The following is a 19,135-nucleotide window of genomic DNA, read 5'->3' as shown; positions in this document are numbered from 1 at the left end:
ATTTGGGAAGAAAAGCAGGGCATAAATAAGCCCAGTTAATTAATTAATTGCCATGCCTGCGAACTGCCTCCTCTCCTCTCGCCTGCCTTCTGATTCTCTTCTTCCGTAACCATATTCCTCCTCTCCGGGGTGATCTAGGGACCCTCTTCAAGCTCAAAGGGGGAAACATGCTTTGCCTAGGGCTGGATCCCTTTAACTTAAGAATGGGGAAGGATCACATTTCTTCAGCTCAGAAGGGGCAGTACTTCATAATGATTAGATCATAGCCTGGGTTCAAACCTCCACTCTGCCATGAAGCTCACTGAGGATAGCCAATCTCTTGCCACCTAACCTACCTCACAAGTTCAATGTAAGGATAAAATGAAAGAACCTCATACCCTGAGCATCTTGGTGGTGTGAGATCAAAACGTTATGAATGGACAAATAAAAGGGAAGTGGGGATCTGCCTCCCCCCTAAACAGAGGTAAGGTGTTTCTTCATGCAGAATGGCGTGGGGGGATCCTCTTTTTCTACCCACTTAGGTTTAAATGTGCTCTTTAATTTGTCTTATTTATTTTGCCCCCCCCCCCAAGGAGTTCAATATGCTCCCCCATTTTATTTTTACATAAAATCTCTGGAAGTTTCAATAAAAACATAAGCATCACGCTTATAAAGCTAAATGATAACAATGGCCTCCATTAGATCAATGAAATAGTGACCCCAAATGGCCATACAACTGATTGCAGCTAAAGTATGATGTTCGTTTTTCTATATCCAAAACCAGCTTTATTTTAAGGTTCAAGACAGAAAGCGGCATGAGAGAGGGACCATTCTGTGCCCACTCCACCATCACCTCTGGTCAAGATGGGCTGTGCAAGCATTGACCTCGCTTCAAGATCCCGCTAACGTGACCAGAGACCAAAGTGGGCCCAAAGAAAAGTGGATGTGATGGGGTGCTTATGCCAAGGGCAAGGAGGCTTCTGGGAAACCACCTTCAACTCTCAAAACTTATCATCAGATTCCAGCCTAAGTTCTGAAGCAGATCTTATATATTTTCCCACACCTATAAAACAGAACAGCCACACTTAACAGAATCCACATTCTGTTTAAAAACTACTCCCTCTCACCTTCTACAAATTACAGGGAGTTACTGCACTTGTATTCCCAGCGATGTATTAAGAGTTTGAAAATGTTTTAAAAAATACTGTTCACACTTTCTATGTATTCCCAGCGATGTATTAAGAGTTTGAAAACATTATAAAAAATACTGTTAACACTTTGTTTGGCGCCTTTAGCTGTGAAGACGTCTTCCAACCATTTATAAGCCGTGGTATCCAAAAACCCTTTAAAAGCAATGTTTTTTACAACATTTTCAAACTCTTAATACATCGCTGGGAATACAAAGTGCGGTAACCCCCACAGTTAAAGTACTCAAAAGAAAGGCATTCCAAACTAAACCCTCAAACTCCCTAGTGAGAATGCCCACGATTTTACCTTTGCCTTTATTCCCATCTGTACCAGCTATTCCTTTAATGCCTCTCCCCTTCCGGCTCTACTAACTCTCAGAAAGCTGAGAGCAGACAGCCAGGTCCAGAACACAAGTCTCAGAGAATGTCAGAAAATATCACCACCTCATTTGTAGAGTCAATGCCATTAAATTGGGCATGACTTGGGTCAGATTTTGGTTAGCTGTCATCTGAACGTGCATCACCAAGGCAGCACGCCTAAGCATATCTGCTTGGAAGTAAGTCCCATTGCATTCAATGGGGCTTATCCCCAGGAACTTGTTCTTAGGATGGCACTGTGTATCTCCTTAGTAATAAACTGATGTAAACACAGTCCTGAGGGACAGACACTTGGGGAAGCAGACTTCAGAGGATGGAAGGAACAGGGCAAGCAAACATGCCCTGAACAGAATATTCAGGCTGTGTGCAAGCATGTAGCTCTTGTCAAAACATCAACCGGGGATGCCAGTTAGGAGGAAGAGGAAAAGAAGAAGAGTTGGTTTTTATATGCTGATTTTTTTCTACCACTTAAGGCAGAATCAAACTGGCTTACAATCACCCTTCCTTCCCCTCCCCACAACAGACACCCTGTGATGTAGGTGGGGCTGAGAGAGCGCTAAGCTGTGACTAGGCCAAGGTCACCCAGCTGGCTTCATGTGGAGGAGTGAGGAAACCAATCCGGTTCACCAGATCCGCTGCTCATGTGGAGGAGCAGAGAATCAAACCCGGTTCTCCAGATTAGAGTCCACTGCTCTTAACCACTACACCACGCTGGCTCTCTTCACAGGAACAGCCACATTTAGCTGGATCTAGATCAAGTGCAGCAACTCTGCTACACTTGAAGAGACACTGTCCTTCAGTGTTACTCCTCTGATGATGCCTGCCACAGCTGCTGGCGAAACGTCAGGAAAGAAAATACCAAGACCACGGTCACACAGCCCGGATAACCTACAAGAACCGATGCAGCAACTCTGCCCACCAGATGTGTAACTCCCAAAGTGGGCCTTTGTGCAGAACAGGGCAAGAAGCTACCAGAGACCAGACAGGAGAAGACCCCCCCTCCTTTTTAAAATGACAGATGTTACTTCTGTGTCTTCCTTCTTCCTTTATTGATCGGGCCCCACATTGAACAGCTTAGAAAGAAGTATGTTTGCAAATCTAGCATGGGCTTTGTGCAATACCTCAAGCTTCTTTAATCATAAAAGTACAATTCAGAATCTTACCAACCTTCCCAAATATTTCAGGTAGCCCCAAAACTTGTCCCGCAAAGACACCAACACAGATGAGAATGGCTGTAACTTGCCCTAAGGATCCACGGATTTGTTTGGGTGAAATTTCACTCAAATACATGGGGAGAGCACTGAGAGATATACCTGTGAAGGAGAAGAGAGGGAAAAGACAACTTTTTGCAGCAAAAACAACCTTAAAATCTAATAAATGAGAAGAAGCACAGAGATCAAACAAGAATATTTGGACTGTTGCCCAAATGAAAACCCTGTCTATTGGATGGTTCTCCCACCCTGGCCTAGACAAAAAATTAATGCAATAAAGTAAAAGAGATTTCCTGAAATACAAAATGAGGATGTTGTTGTAGCTTCAGAAGATTATTTGAACCCTGGTGTTTGGGGTGCACATAGTAATGTGCATAACTTTAAAAAAGAGAGTTCAGAATACATTTTAACTCAAGTATCAAATGAACAGGCCACACTTAGGACTGTGCCGACCATTTTTTTTAAAAGCTAGAATCCCACCCGTTCAGGAAGAAGCTGGGGGCTGGATTCGCAAACACACACCCGGCCGTAGCTGGTGGGGCGAGGAGGATAGCTGCCGCCCCAGTGGCATGCAGAGGGTGGCAGAACTGCCTCTCCTACGTGGCACAGAGGCACCTATAGAAGCAGTTCTGCCACCCTCTCTGCATGCCACGGGGGCAGTTGCTGCCCTCCTTGCCCCCCGTTACACCCCTGCCTATTCCACCTGTTCCTCAAGCAAACAGTTGGCTGCTGAAATCCCAGCATTCTAAAATGCCAGCTCATGCACAGCCCCAGAGGTTTCTTGCACACGCTATTGGAATGGGACAGAGACAGAGACAGAGAGAGATCCTGTGCTCAGAAAATTCATTCAGAATTCAGACTTTTACTGGTACTAACAGATTCCATTTCTAAGCATTTAGGCCTGCCTATTCTTCTTCAGTCTCTCCCAGTTCCACTGAAATATCAGGCCTGTGAAAAAGCACTGACCAGCATAAATTTCTCAAGCATACACAGCACGGGTGTTAAACCATACCTCCATCAATGCCCATTACGAATCGTCCCAGAATAACCATTTCGAGGGATCCTGCCAGTCGAGAAAATGCCATTAAAAATGCAGCCACAATGGCAAATACATTATTTAGAAGGAGTGTACGTTTTCTGAAAGGAAATAAATACATATGTGTACATACACATTACATACAAGGACCACCTTCACCTCCACTGTCCAGCCCACCATTTAAGAGCTTCTTCTTCTTCTCAAGCCCTGTTCGCTGTGTCCCCATGTGCAGAGCAGGGAGGGGAACGAAGACAGGACCTTTCCAGTGGTGGCCCAGGAATTCAACTAAGAGGCTTCTATCTTATTAGGCTGTTTTATGAGGTACTTCTGGTTGTGTGCAATTCTACCTACAGACATACAGCTCTGAACCATGAAGGCAAGAGAGTTACACCTGGGAAACGTAGATTCTGGAGGCCCTCCACACTGAAGGAGCTGAAATACCTAGCAGGTGAACCAGGTAAACCAACCAGATGAAAAGCAGAGACAGAAAAATTCCTGAGAATCAGAGGGACAAAGGGACAAGTGTAAAAATCCTCACTCATGCTTGTGGCTTTTTTCCCTTATTGCTGATCTCTCTCTTACACGCTAGCTGGAATATGAAGTATTATTTTAAGCATTTCCAAAGGAAATTCTGATTTCTGTTCTTTTGAACAACTGATTCCCCCATGCAGTGTCACTTACTGATATCTGACACTCTCCTTTGTTCAAAAACATGTAGAATAAGAGACACACACCACACGCATTCTTGAGCATGGGGAACTAAATGCATGTGTGTGGCGGGCATCCTAGCCATTTCCGTGAGCCTGCAATGCAATGCCTACATACTTAATGCTAACTATAGCCATAACTGTGTTTGTGACAGTACCAAGCCTGTGAAGGAAGGCATGTTATTTGTTGTAAAAGGTAGTTATACAATCCACCGCCTTGACCTGGACAGCCCAGGCTAGCCTGATCTTGTCAGATCTTGGAAGGTAAGCAGGGTAAGCTGTGGATAGTATTTGTATGGGAAACCACCCAGGAAGATCAGGGTTGCTATGCAGAGGCAGGCAATGGCAAACCAACTTGGAGCATCTCTTGCCTTGAAAACCCTACGGGATCACCATAAGTTGGCGGCAAAAAAACCAACAACCAACCAACCAGAAGTGATCGAGTAAACAAGCTTATGCAACACAGAAATATTTGTAGTTTGCTTACCGACCAAAATATTTGACAGCTGGAGTAACAATCAAAGCACCAATAAGTCCACCAATGGCAAAAATAGAAACTGATATAGTCCACAGCAGGGTCACTGAGTCCTCGGTGATAGATTGGTTATATCTTCTTTCCCAAGTCTCATTGTAAAAGCTCTTGATATGCTAAAAGAAAAGCATAACAATCAAGATGGCAATCAGGTAGGATAAAAATAAACCTTTAAACATGTTTAAACCATTTTTTAAAAGTTAAAACAGCTTTTTATTTAAATTGGATATTTTTCATTTTAAATCATCTTTGTTTTCAATGGAATATGTATTTCTAACAAACAAGCATGTTAAACTTAAGACTTGGTGGATGGGAAGGAGAGAAGGGCCTTTTATGCAAGGGGGTTGTTTCCGTCGCCATCAAGCCCCCAGTACTTTGGGGCTTTGTTTTCATTATGCATGCATTTTCTGACCTTTAGAAGTTGCTTCGCTCTCCCATCATGTTTTCCCCAAGTTTTGTGAATACTGTTTTCCCCCAAGTTTAATGTCTGCCAAATCGCAAATCCCAAATCGAAAGCTGGTCCTGTGCATACTTCTCAATTAGGGTTTTTTTTTTACATTTGTGTCAAAGATCCTCATTTGTGGCTGAAATTACCTCCTCAGGCCACGATCCCTCCTCCCAAGTGAAAAGTGCTGAACAATGCCTGACACCCCCCCTGCCCTGCTCAGCATGAACACACTCTATTCCCTACCTTGGCTTGTCAAAGTCCAAGTGGGGCCTGGAGAACTCCTGAAATTACGACTGATCTCCAGATGACCGAGATCAGTTCCCAATGAGAAAATGGTTGCTCTGGAGGGTGGACTCTATGGCACTATATCCTGATGAGGTTCCTCCCCTACTTGAACCCTGACCTCACCCAGCTCCATCTGCCAAACCTCCAGGTATTTCCCAACCCAGAGCTGGCAACCCTAGCCCCACCCACAACCAACAGGCTGTTCACCTAAATTGACAATGAGACTCTTAATATTATAGCTTTGTTGCCAATTTAAGTGAGCAGAGAGGAGCTATCTGTTCAGAGGAAGGCTTACAGCTATGTAAGCACCACCAATTTCTTGTTCTTATGCCCCTGAGGTGTGGCAGTGCTTGGCCAGGCCTTTGCTTTGGAGGCTGAGTCTGTACGTACTGCCAGCTCTCACTGGATAAATTGTTCCTGCCTGTAATGGTTCAACCTAAGAGCAAAGGGCAAATGGTAAAGATCAAAGGTGTGCAATAAATACAACTCAGCTGTGACTAATTTCAGCATTTCACAACCTCATTACGCGTGACCATCAGCCAGAGCCCTGAAGGTCTCTCTTGCAGCTTCTCTTCCAAGAAGAGTTTGTTTGTTCACTTTAATTGCTCTGAAGAAGCCTTATAACAACCCAGTTTCATTGGCAAAAGGAACCTCTGCAATCTGCTTATGCCCCAAAAGCATGATTTTTTCACCCCCCGGGGAGGCCCCCTTAATTTTGGCTGTGGTTTCTGCCTTTCCACATTCTGCCCGTTCATGTTCAAGGCTCTGATCTAGAAAGCAACGAGACTGTGTCAGGGCCTACATTTCTCTTGCACAGGGGATGCCTCTGAAAACAGCACATGCACACGGGCGAACGAGCACCCAGAGGCTCAGGGGTGGCAGGTGTGCAGAGCTTGGGGGCTTCCACAAAAGTAGATAAAAAGGACTACCCACTGCTGTTTGGCACCTGCAGGCCCAGCTGCGACCTGACATCTTGTCACACCAGCACAATCCAACCTCGTTCAGTTGGTAAACGCTTCCTCCATTTCACAGAGTGATACCAGCCGCTCTCTTGGGGCATTTGTGTCCTGGCGAGCTCCATCTGCTTCTCTCCCTCACTTTGCTTTGTAGGTTATGTCAACATCTTGACTGAAGAAGAGTTCTGGTGAACCTGAAAGCTTGTGTCGCGTCCCAGCCGGGACTGCTGCGCCGGCAGGCGGGACTGTCCCTGAGGCAGGGCCTCCTGAGTGAACCCAACCCCCTTCAGCTAGGTTTCCTCGGCCTCAGACCACTCAGCGGAGGAGGACGACCCTTCCTCCTCTGAGCTGGCCAGCTTGCTTGCTCCTCAGACACAGGAAGTGAGCGTTTCCAGCCATCCTCATCGGCCTCCACCCACCTCGCTTTTATAGACCTCCCCCACCTGTGCTTCCCCCAGTTGCCTCAATCCGAGGCTGTATCTAACCCCTCCCTCTCCCCTGGCTTTCTTCCGCCCAGTCGTCCCGCCTGCGGGTGAGGGCCCCGCCGCTGTCTGGCTCAAGCTCTACCGCCTGCCTTGATCCGGTCCATCTGCCCCCTCCCTCCGTTCCACCCCGACCATCCCAGGGTCGTTGGGGCGGGAGCCACACCGGCCCGTTCGCCGCCCGCGTCTCCCGGGCTTCTGCCGGCCCCCCTCTCCTCGTCAGCCACGAGGCGGGCTTCCGGCGTTTCCCCGGGGCTTCCATTCGCCCCCCGGCTCGGGCGCCCCACAACGCCGCCACGGATGCTGGGCCCGGCCCGCGGGGCTCGGCCCTTCCCCGCTGTCGGACGCGGGGGCCTCCGGCCCCTTTACCGGGGCACTTGGAAAAGGTTCGGGTCGGCCTCTGCACGCCGCCGCTCCTGGCTCCTTCCCCGGTGAGTGGGGCCTCTGGGGGTCTGCCTCCCCCCTCCCATCTATTGTGGCCGGGACCGGGGTGTCCGGGGAGCCCGGGAGTGAGGACGACCCGGGACAGCTTGCATGCTGTTTTTGTGATTTTTAGCGCGTTACACCGTTACTATCCATTCGACAGAGCTATGTCAAGAACTAGAACTGACTTGTATGTCAGCGTGCTCCCCTGTTCCCACATCCTAGCAGTGTGTTATAAGTGCCATGGAGAAGCATTTCACACATGAACACATGAAGCTGCCTTATACTGAACCAAAGTCAGTATTGTCTACGCAGACCGGCAGTGGCTCTCCAGGGTCTCAGGCAGGGGTCTTTCACATCACCTACTTGCCTAGTCCCTTTAACTAGAGATGCCAGGGGATTGAATCTGGGACCTTCTCCATGCCAAGCAGATGCTCTACTACTGAGCCACAGCCCCTCCCCACAGTCCCTTCCTACGTGGCTTGGTACACATGTGGAGTTACGGTTCTTCAGGAACATATGGAATGTGCAACGTTACTGGCTTGTATCCCACTACTCTGTTCAACTAAGTCTGAGGCCTTCCTTCAGCCCAAAGAGACTTCATAGCTCCATGGCTTGAGGTAGGCTTGGCACTCAGCTGAGTGGAAGGGCAGGAGATCAGTTATCAGAGCAGTACATACTCTGTGGCTCACATCTGCAATGATCAGCAACCAAAGAGCCACATTTACATCCATCCCTGGCATAAGACCTGCACCTCAGGGAGGCATGCAGGTTTCTGTTCCTCCAGCGTAGGGTTGCCGGGTCCTCCCTCTTCACCGGTGGGAGGTTTTGGGGGGTGGGTGGTTGCGTGCGCGTGGCTGCGCATGACTTCCTTACGACACATCTGGGTTTAGTCTCAGAAGTGCAGCATCACAAAAGGCCCCTTCCTGATGCGGTGCTTCCGGGACTAAATCCAGAAGTGATGTAAGGACATTGTGCACGGCCGCCGATCCAAGCAGGTTGCTGGACTGACAGGCAGTTGCCAGCTGGTTCCAGCAACCTTGCAACCCTACTCCTGCGGCAGCTGTTTCAAGGTGGGAGCCACCTGCCAACCACACTTTCCTGAAATATGGTGCAGGTGCCATAGTGGGGAACGGTGCTCAGGAAAGCCACAGGTGAGCATCACCATTTCCCACCCTATCAATATATTGATTTGTTTACAACGGCCACTGCTTTCTAACCATGCGCCACTCTGTGGCAACAGTGCCCTCTTGTGGGCTTCGATGTTGAAACATTTATTCACTCACCTTGGCTGGTGCATTTACTACCGACAGATTGTAGCCATACAAAAAGGAGGATCCAAAGGCCCCGGCCAAAGCAGCAACAATAAGGCTGGCCGACCAATCCTGAAATGGAATCAATACAGAAATGCTGTTCATAAAAGAGGGGAGAGAAGACTGGATTTTAACGAAGCACAAACCACACACGCGTGCTTGTGTTTTTTAAAATTAAAATATTGCTAGAGTTTATTATATTTATTTTACAAAATTTATATCCCAACTTTCTGCCCTCACAACGTCCACTAAGGTTCCTAAAAATTAAAACAGACATAATAAAACCAAGTTTTCAAAACCAGCAAACTCTCCCCCAACACATATTTAAAGCAAATAAACCAAACAATAAAATACATACAAAGACATAAAAACAACAATTATTGGGCAGAAAGGAGGGATCACTGAAGGAATGCCAAACCAAACAAAGAAGTCTTCATCTGCTGGTGAAAGATGGCAACCGAAGGTGACAGAAAAATCTCCTTGGGGAGAGAGTTCCAGAGCTTTGGTGCCATGACCAAGACGGCCCTCTCTCAGGTTGCCGCCTACCAAATCTCAGAAGGCGGGGGGACCTGAAGCAGGGCCTCCGAAGGGGTTCATGATGGTCAGACAGGTTCATGAGGGAGTAGGTGGTCCTTCAGGTATGTTGGTGCCAAACCACACAGGGCTTTGAAGGTCAACAAGAGCATCTGGAATTGTGCCCAGAAGCAAATTGAGAGCCACTGTAGATGGGCCCAGACTGGAGTGATACGGTCCCTACGACCCACTCTGGTCAACAACCTGGCTGCAGCATTCTGTACCAACTGAAATTTCTGAACTCTTCTCAAGGGCAGCCCTATGTGCAGCGCTTTGTAGTAAATTAGTCAACATGTAAGCAGGGCATGTACCACACTGGCCAGGTCTTTTTTGCCCAGGAAAGGCCACAGCTGGTTAAGCAGTTGAAGCTGGTGAAAGGGATCGCTGCCCGCTTATCTAACAGTAGGCCTGGGAGCCCCCCTCCCCAGATTACAAACCAGATCCTTCAAGGGGAGGGCTTCCCTATCCAGAAGGGATGGCTCCTTAAATCCCAGGTCACACCTTCCGTTCTCCAGTTATTACAGCCAGCAATTATAACGAGACTCTTTGAAAACAGACTGGAAAACTGAATCCTGTGATGTAGTGACAAGAGTGTTGGACTAGGATCTGGGAGACCCAGGTTCAAATCCCCACTCTGCCATGGAAGGTTGCTGGATGACCTTATGCCAGCCACACACTTTCAGTCTAACCTACCCTGCAGGGTTCTTGTGAGGGTAAAACTGAGGAGAGGAGAATAATGTAAACTGATTAGGGTCCCCAATGGGGGAAAAGGTGGGATATATATGAAGAAAATAGATAAATGAAATAAACTGTGCAAAGCTCACATTCCAGAGAAGTACAAAATACCACAATATACCAGTATAATTTGTTTGATAATCTAAAGCCATCTGAAACAATATATTTCCATGCACTGAAACTCTGCAAGGTGCTTGGCTTAATTCTCTGTGGGCTGCAGTTCCAGGAGGGCAACACAGCTCGTCTCATGGAGGAGGGAGCTGAAGAATTTTCTTCGCAGTGTTTACAGGCATTATATTTATGGTTGGCGATTTATTACGAAAATAGTCAACTAATGTATTCAACTAATTAAATGCATTTAATTTGCATGAGGCACAAAACAATTTTCTAACGTCTAAGGAAATGCACACCCTGAACTGGATAGCCCAGGCTAACCTGATCTTGTCAGATATTGGCTGCTAAGCAGCTTTAGCCCCGTTTAGCACTTGGGAGACCACCAAGGAAGTCATTTAACAGTGTGACCAGTCTTGCAGTGGGGGTGGGGGGTGGGGGGTGGGGAGCCTCACTGGAGGTTTTCAAGAAACTAGCCTGCGCTGTCCCAACTCTATGCTGGATTAGATTGCTAGAAGGCCCCTTCTGACTTTATGGCTCTATAGATCTCTTGCATCGAACCTAATTGTGCACTAACAAACCCCATATCCAAAACAGCCTAAAAAAAACCCAAGTGTGCTCTTTAATAAAAGTGCACCCTTATTTATTTGTAAAATGTTAGCTATTAATCTAGCAATCAAGGCTTATAGACAGTGGGGTATACAGATATTTTTTCACCAGGGCATATTGTTGTTGCTGTTATTTGGTTGAAATTTCTCTGAAGTCATAAAAGGCTTGGCACGCCAAATGGGAACCTGTTATTTTGTATGGGAACTTTGGCACATGCCTTCAGTATAAAGCCTACCAGCTCCCGCCCTTCTCCCAATTAAACCAATGCCACCATGTTTAAAAGATCCCATGCAGAACTTTCCCTGGCTAGTCCATGTGCCAGCCAGCCAGCCAGCCAAGTTAACCCGCGTACTCTGCTTACCATAGATTATTTCAAATTACTGTATGATAGTTTCAGATGAGTTCTAATAATCGCAACATTCGAATTTCCCAAGAGGTGATTTGAGAAAAAAAAGTTTAAATATGAGTCGTTCTTGGTAAGTGGCCCAAGATGGGGGCACTTTTCCTCTGGCCCTTGTTAAAGCTGGTCATACAGCAACTCCGCTGTAGTTGTCTCTCTTCACTGTTCCCCAGTACTAGAATTTCATTGTCGATTTACCGGTACATGCCTGTCACCACAGTGATCTTTCTCATCCAAACAACAACAGTCAGAGCAGGGCAAAGACTACTAAGAAGTGTGTTGATAGCTTACCTGATGGCAGGTAACCATGAACTCAGCCGAGCACTATCCGAGCGTAAAGCCCACACATTGACTGTGATAATAGCACGGCATTTTATCAGATTCAAACCTTTCCCCATATATTCAGTGATAAAATGTATCTTCTGAATCATCCTTGACAACAATCTAGAAGGCAGATGAACATTTTCGCACACACCCTTGCTGAAACTGGGGGCCTAAGCACACTCTGCGTTACCCTTGTGTCTCTCCTGCGTCCACCCCGGTCCTGTGTGCCGTGCTGAAACTTAGTTCCCATGTGGACACTCCACCCAAAGCCAATCTGGACAGGGGGCTGAGCTAAGCAGAGCCCCTGCCTTTAGCTCCTAAGCATTTTTTGGTCCTACTTCCCAGCTACTCCACGGCATCCTTTAAATGTAGGTCTGCTGGGAAGGGGGGAGAGCTTGCCAGTGTCAGGGTAAAGGGCAATGCTGCAGAAAGCAGGGGTGGTATGAGCAGGGACAGCCATTCCTGCACACTGCTAGAATAAGAATTGGTTTTTATACCCTTCTTTTTTCTACCTTCAGGAGTCTCTAAGCAGCTTACAATTGCCTTCCTCCCCCTCTCCCCCCAACAGGCACCTTGTGAGGTAGGTGAGGCTCAGACAGTTCTGAGAGAACTGTGACTGGCCCAAGGTCACCCAGCAGGCTGCATATGGAGGAGTAGGGAAGCGAACCTGGTTCTCCAGATTAGAGTCTGCTGCTCTTAACCACTACACTGACACTGTTAGTGTCAGAAGGGTTTAACTAGGACTACACTTAGTTATTTTGAGGTTCCAGTCTGATTTGAACAATGGGGGATTCCGTTCTCATTTTTAGCCTTTAGTCTCCTACACATTCACTGTAAGATTTTGAGGGGAAGGCTTTGGTTAAGAGCAGTGGAGTCTAACCTGGAGAACCGGGTTTGCTTCCCCACTCCTCCACATGAGCGGTGGACTTTAATCTGGCAAACCGACCTCCTCCACTAGCTGGGTGACCCTGGAATAGTCACAGTTCTCTTGGAGCTTTCTCTGCCTCACAAGGTGTCTGTTGTGAGGAGAGGAAAGGAAGGAGATTGCAAGCCAGTTTGAGTCTCCTTAAAAGGTGGAGAAAGTTGGCATATAAAAACCAACTCTTCTTCTTGTCTATGATGATGATTCTGTTATTACCAACTTGTGTAATGGGTGTTAGTGTACACACAGGGCTTTAGAATAACATGTTCTCCCACCAAAGAAAAGATCCCAGCAAAGAAGAGTATACAATCTTAAACGAAGGGAATGCAAACATGGAGAAGGACAAGAACAAGCAAGGGATGGATGCAGGGGGCTGTCATATAGAGGAGGGTGCCGAGTTGTTTTCTGTTGCTCCAGAACCAACGGGTTGAAATTAAATCAAAAGAGTTTCCGTCTAGACCACTGGTTCCCAACCGGGGGTCCGTGGACCCCCAGGGGTCTGTGAAAACTAAATTAAGGTCCGCAAAACAAAGTTATAAACCCATAATAAATTAATATTTTCAATTAAAAGTTCTCTATTATAAAAATACATATTCAAATATTATTCTAAGTTTAATGTTTAACTAACAGTTATGATTAAAGTTTACTTTCAAATTCTCTGAATTTTTATTTTGAACCTTGGGGTCCCTGCACCGAACAAAAAAGTCCTAGTGGTCCCTGGTCAAAAAAAGGTTGGGAACCACTGGTCTAGACATTAGGAAGAATTTTTTAACAGTTAGAGAGGTTCCTCAGTGGAACAGGCTTCCTCGGGAGGTGGTAAGCTCTCCTTTCCTGGAGGTTTTTAAGGATAGGCTAGATGGCCATCAAGGAGCCCCGTGGCGCAGACTGGTAAGCTGCAGTACTGCAGTCCAAGCTCTGCTCACGACCTGAGTTCGATCCTGACGGAAGTTGATTTCAGGTAGCCGGCTCAAGGTTGACTCAGCCTTCCATCCTTCCGAGGTCGGTAAAATGAGTACCCAGCTTGCTGGGGGTAAAGGGAAGATGACTGGGGGCAGGCACTAGCAAACCACCCCGCAAACAAAGTCTGCCTCGTAAACGTTGGGATGTGACGTCACCCCAAGAGTCAGGAATGACCCAGTGCTTGCACAGAGGACCTTTACTTTTAGATGGCCATCTGTCAGCAATGCTGCTTCTATGACCTTAGGTAGATGATGAGAGGGATGGTACCTTGGCCATCTTTTGGGCATGCTGTAGGGGTCACTGGTGTGTGTGGTGAAGATAGTTGTGAATTTCCTGCATTGTGCAGGGGGCTGGACTAATGACCCTGGTGGTCCCTTACAACTCTATGATTCTATGAAATACATACACTTGGGAAGCAGCCTCATTGAACCTGGTGGGACTTCCTTCCAAGCACAGGAGTAAGTTGTAGCTGCACCTCAAAAGAAAGCCAAGAGCCCAGTCATGCATGATGCAACAGATCTGATTTCCTAACTGATTTTTCTCCCTAATTCAAAAGAGGAAGAAACTGAGTTTTCTCGGAAGATCAGAGCTGGAGAGTAGGGGGAGGAATGTTTAACATTCTTCCCCAATTCAGTTTTCCAATAAACAGAGCATGCAGGCCAAGGCCTCTGGCCGCACCACCTCCAAATGTGGAGGTTACTTTACTCGCCATGGCTAATAGCCACTGATGGTGCTGTCCTCTCTCTAATCTGTCTATCCAGGGGTCCCCTACCTTTTTGAGCGGGTGGGCACACTTGGGATTCTGACACAGCATGGTGGGCACAGCAACAAAATGGCTGCTTCGGGAGGCGGAGCCAGCCACAAAATGATTGCCACAGCTCCAGTAACATGGTGTAGATCCTTGTGCCGTGGTGGCAGCTGGTCTAATCCATCTATGCTCATGGCCATCGCTACCTCCGCTAGCAGAGAATTCCAGAGTGTAATTTTAACTTCTTGAGTTAAGAAGTATTTCCTTTCTTCTGTCCTGAACCTATTTCTCAAAATGTCATTGGGTTGCCCCTGCATTCTAGCACTAGGGGAGAGTGAGAAAAGGCTCTCTCTATCCGCTTTCTCTACCCCCTGCATCATTTTAATAAACCTCTGCCGTGGCTCCCCTTTGTGGTCTTTTCCCTCGCTTCTCCACGTTTTCCTCAGGAGAAAGGGGCTCCGACCCTTTGCCCGTCTTGCCAGCGCTCTTCTGCACTTGCCCCAGCTCTGCCCTCTCTTTCCGTGCAGAGCGCGGGCCATTCGGGCGGGGAAAAGGGGCGCCCAAAGCCCCGATGCAGGTAGAGCGGCAGCCCTGGGGAGGGGGCGGCGTCAAAGCAGCGCCTTGCCCGGCCGGGCTGCGGGGACTCTTGCTGACCCCTTTGCGGCTTCCCAGGCGAATAATAACCGGCCGCAGCGCTGCCCCCACCCCCGCAACCCCAGCAGCAGCAGCAGCAGCAGCAGCAGCAGTATTTTTAGCCCGGGGCTGGCCGGGGCGGGGGGCGACGCGCGGCCTGCCTTCCCGGCGGCCGCCAAGCAGTCCCTGGCGGCGGCGAGCCCGGCGGGCCCTGGGCGCACACCTGTCCTGTCCTGTCCTGTCCTGTCGTGCCCCGCTCCGGCGCCCGGCGCCCCGCCCCCCAGGCCCGCCGGAGCCGAGGGCGCGCCTCTGCGGAGCCTCGCTCCCTTGCGGGGGGCCCGCAGGCAAAAGCCGGGCGGCGGGTTCCTGCGCAGGTGCAAAGCGCGTTTCCCCTGACGCCCCGTCCCCAGAGTGCCGAGCCCCCCTCCGCGCTCCGGGAGCCGGGGGGACTTGAGCCGCCGCCCGGCTACTTACGGGCTCGCCTCCCTTGCGCTCCGCCGGGAGCAGCGGCACCAGCTTGGCCATGGCGGGAGGCCGCCTCCCTCCGCCCCCACGGGCGGGCCAGGCCAGGCCAGGCACGGACGGAGGGGCGGGCGGAGGGCTCCGGGCCAGCGAGAAGGAGCCGCCGGGGCCGGCCAGCAGGGTCCCGCGCCGGGCTTTCCGCGCGCCGCGCCTGGGCTCCGGCTGCCGGCGGCGGGGTTTTGGCTGGGCGAGCCGAGCCGAGGGGGCGGGCCGGACCAGCCGGGGAATCCCCCCGGCGGAGCGGGCTCGCCTGTCGCGCTTGGCCGCCCGCCCGGCCGGCCCAACAAGGCGCCGCTTGTTCGCGCGCACGTGTCGGGCGCCGCGCCTTGTGCAACGCGGCCCCGTGGACGGCCGGAGGGGTGGGTCGGGGGATTGCTGCTTGCGAAGGGGGGCGGCGGCGGCTGTGGGGCAGGGACGGGGGCCAGACCCGCGGGGGCGAAGGGCGGCCTTCCTGGTCCTGGGGGAGGGGAGTCCGTGCGCTCCTGTTCACTGACCGTATGCACCCGTGCAGGTATGCCTGCTCCCGCTCGGGGGTCAAGACCCTCCTGCTAGAGGTTTGCGCTTGAGAGCCAGTGAGGCCTAGTGGGTGGGGCGCGTCAGACTAGCCCCCGGGGAGACCCAGACTCAGGGAAGCTCGCTGGGTGACCTGGGGCCAGCCGCACACTTAGCGTCACCTACCCTGTGGGGTTGTTGTGAAGATAGAGTGGAGGAGAGGAGAATGAAAAAGGCTGGTGTGGGTCCCCACTGGTGAGAAAGGTAGTGTATAAATGAAGTCATAAAATTATTCATGCCTTGCTAACCTCCACTTTATGGTGCTATAATGCCCTTTGAAGAGCTTTAGGAAATAGTGTTTCCAGCACCCAGACTCCCAGGCTGGGGCTGGCTGTAGCAGCGGAGTCTCTGCAACGGGCATGCCAGGCCAGCTACACCTGACGGTTCTTTCCTTCCGTGTTTATCTAATGGGTTTTTTTCCTTTTGCAAATTGAGCTGGCAGGATTGCTTTACAGTGTGGGAAGAGAAGGCAACGCCTCCACCATCCAGCCATTCAGGCAGCTCAGATTGCAAAGGTGGGGGGGAGTCATTCACATACGCTGAGCCCTAAGCCTGCCCCAGGCTCTGCCCCTGCAGTCTGACTGGCAAGCACCAGTCCGGGCCCAGTGGCGGAGCGAGGCGGAGGCGGACCCACCATGATACCCAGGGCTCCAATCCCCACCCCTGACTGCATGAACTGTCTGTAGCTGATGCTTGTAGCTGGTGCTGGGTTGTGATGGAGCAGACCCAGGGCATGGAGCAGCTCTCCTCTTTGGGGGCTGGGGGATTTCAGTCTCCACGCTGTGACTGTCTGTACAGGTGCAGCTCAGGACTTCATGGCTGCCATGCCAACTATGGGGCCGAATCAGTAGCCAAGTGGTGAGAGCCAGCATGGTGTAGTGGTTAAGAGCGGTGGTCTCTGATCTGGAGAACCGGGTTTGATTCCCCGCTGTTCCACATGAGCGGCAGACATTAATCTGGTGAACCAGTTTGGTTTCCCCACTCTTACACATGAAGCCAGCTGGGTGACCTTGGGTTAGTCACCGGCTTACAATCTCCTTCCCTTCCCCTCCCCACAACAGACACCCAGTTTGATTCTACCTTAAGTTGTAGAGAAAGTCGGCATATAAAAACCAATTCCTGTGCCGTTTTCAACCCACACCACTAGCTCATCTGGCCAAGTTCTAGTTGATGTTTGGGATCAAGAACTGACTTGGATAATGGATGGGCTTGTTCCCAAGAGACTGCTCCTGAATGCCAGAACCCGGGCACACCAGGGAATGGCAGAGTGGCAGGGAAGAGCTTTGCTTGCACACTGGCAGAACACCCAAGACAAGTTAGAACAAACCCGGGTCAGACAGAGTCTATCAAAAGGCACCTTGTCTATGCAAATGGATTTACATTCATCAACTAAACATCTTTAACCAAATGGCACGCCTACCAAGATCAGTCTGGAGCTCCCAGCCACAGCAAGCCCAGCTAAGTAAGGAGGGTCTCTGGGTCTGGTGGCGTGTTGGGGATGAGGACTCTCACAAGAGCTGGTTTAACCCCCACACACATTTTGCTGGTTTGCAGCTTCTGAATGTGCAATGGGACGTAGAAACGCTGCAGCACGTGCTCGCTCCTAAGAGCAGCCTACGACAAAGGGCAGCATCCGAGAACAGCTGCGAGAGCAGCCAGACCTTCCAGGGCCACAGATCATGACCCTCAAGTGGGTCAAAGAGCCCTGCCCCTCATACAGCTGCAGTTATTTTGGGGGGCTTTTTGGAAGGCCCTGCTGCTAATGCGTGCTGATAAAAGCGAGGGGGCTAGGCCGCCTGCTTCCATAGGACAGTGAGGCCAGGCCGTTCCAGTTTTGCTGGAGTTTGACATCGAAACCAAAGTGGGAGAATCCCCATGATGCCGTTCCCTGATCATCCACTTCCCAGGCTGTTTCCTGCTTTGCTGTGATTTTTCCCAAACCTGGTTTGGTATAGTAGTTTTGGAAATATAATAATTAAAAACATGTTTGTCATGAGGGCAGGAAGATGTGGACTTTTGCTTGCCCTGCCCTTGCCTCTCCCCACTGCAGCCATTTCCCCCAGTATTGCTTTTTTTAAAAATTGCCAGCTAATACATTGCTATAATGTTTTAATGATCTCTGAGGTTTCTCTGAATTCACAGCTTTTTAAAAAAGTCCATAGCCCTTTTCATTACATAGATATGCTTTCCCCCTTATATCTCCACTATGAAAAGGGCTAGGGTTGTTTCTCATGGAACTGGGGAATGCCTCTGCATTCACAATGGCAACAAAAGCTACATGAGGGTTGAAACCATTCAGAAACTGCTTCGGTGGAAATACTGCCTTTTTAGCACAAAAAGGCTCACAGATTCCCCCCCTCCCTCAAAAACGTGCTTTTCTTCTCACCCCCGCTGCCAGGCCCAGCCAATGTCTGCCAGTTTGTCCACCGGTGCCCTGTGTGTGCAAGTGGTACAGAATCCTCCACCTCGCTGTTGAGGCTAGAACTCCAGCCCCTAGTCCTGCCACATGACTGGTTGCACCTGACTTCCAGGAGCATGTGCTTGATGCCAAGGAATAAAGTGGCATCTTGGTCTGGAAAGTGTGAAAACCACAGATGTGGGGATGAGGTAATTTTCATCTGGAGGCTGCCAGCAAGAGAGCTGAGCCTGTTGTAAAGTGCGTGGTGGTCCCAGTCATAAAGACAGAAATTGAAATCCACCGTACTTACTGTGAACCACCTCTGAGCATGTGCTTGCATGGAAGGAATAGTACTTCTGGTACTCAGCTGAGCAGCAGCATTTGAGTCCCAGGAACACGATACAGATAGGGAAAGCCTTCATGCTTCTGCATCCACATGGCTGGAGTTTTCTAGCCGCATAGTTAGTCTGCACTGGGAATGGGGACTGCCTTTAGAGAAGCAGTGGTCAAATGTTCATTGCACAAGATCCATCTCGTGAGAAGGCTGCTGTCTCCCAACTGATGAAAACGCAGTTGCTTTCTAGCAGTGCAGTCGTACACCCTCCTAAGCCTGTGGAAGGGTGGAACTCTGGACCACATTGTAAATCTTTCCACAAGCTCAAGGCTGGACTAATGCAACACACTTTGCTTGGGGCCTGCCCTTCATGACTG

General features: G+C 49.7%; 1 protein-coding gene across 1 annotated transcript in view; it reads right to left on the bottom strand.

Annotated features, from left to right (window-relative positions):
- The window catches only part of SLC2A9 (solute carrier family 2 member 9), a 75,912-nt gene extending 57,066 nt beyond the window's left edge, over positions 1 to 18,846 (bottom strand). Inside the window, exons 1-7 of the mRNA XM_056855118.1 lie at positions 18,735 to 18,846; positions 17,219 to 17,320; positions 15,176 to 15,875; positions 8,911 to 9,034; positions 4,986 to 5,146; positions 3,768 to 3,892; positions 2,712 to 2,857 (exon numbers count right to left, since the gene is read on the bottom strand). Coding sequence (XP_056711096.1) covers positions 2,712 to 2,857; positions 3,768 to 3,892; positions 4,986 to 5,146; positions 8,911 to 9,034; positions 15,176 to 15,875; positions 17,219 to 17,320; positions 18,735 to 18,846 — 1,470 coding nt within the window. The remainder of the gene's footprint in view (positions 1 to 2,711; positions 2,858 to 3,767; positions 3,893 to 4,985; positions 5,147 to 8,910; positions 9,035 to 15,175; positions 15,876 to 17,218; positions 17,321 to 18,734) is intronic.
- Positions 18,847 to 19,135: the final 289 nt, after the last annotated feature.

Source organism: Euleptes europaea, chromosome 9 (assembly GCF_029931775.1).
Source record: "Euleptes europaea isolate rEulEur1 chromosome 9, rEulEur1.hap1, whole genome shotgun sequence".
Lineage (NCBI taxonomy): Eukaryota > Metazoa > Chordata > Lepidosauria > Squamata > Sphaerodactylidae > Euleptes > Euleptes europaea.
The sequence above is the reverse complement of the archived record's forward strand: the minus strand, read 5'-3'. Positions and strand labels throughout refer to the sequence as shown.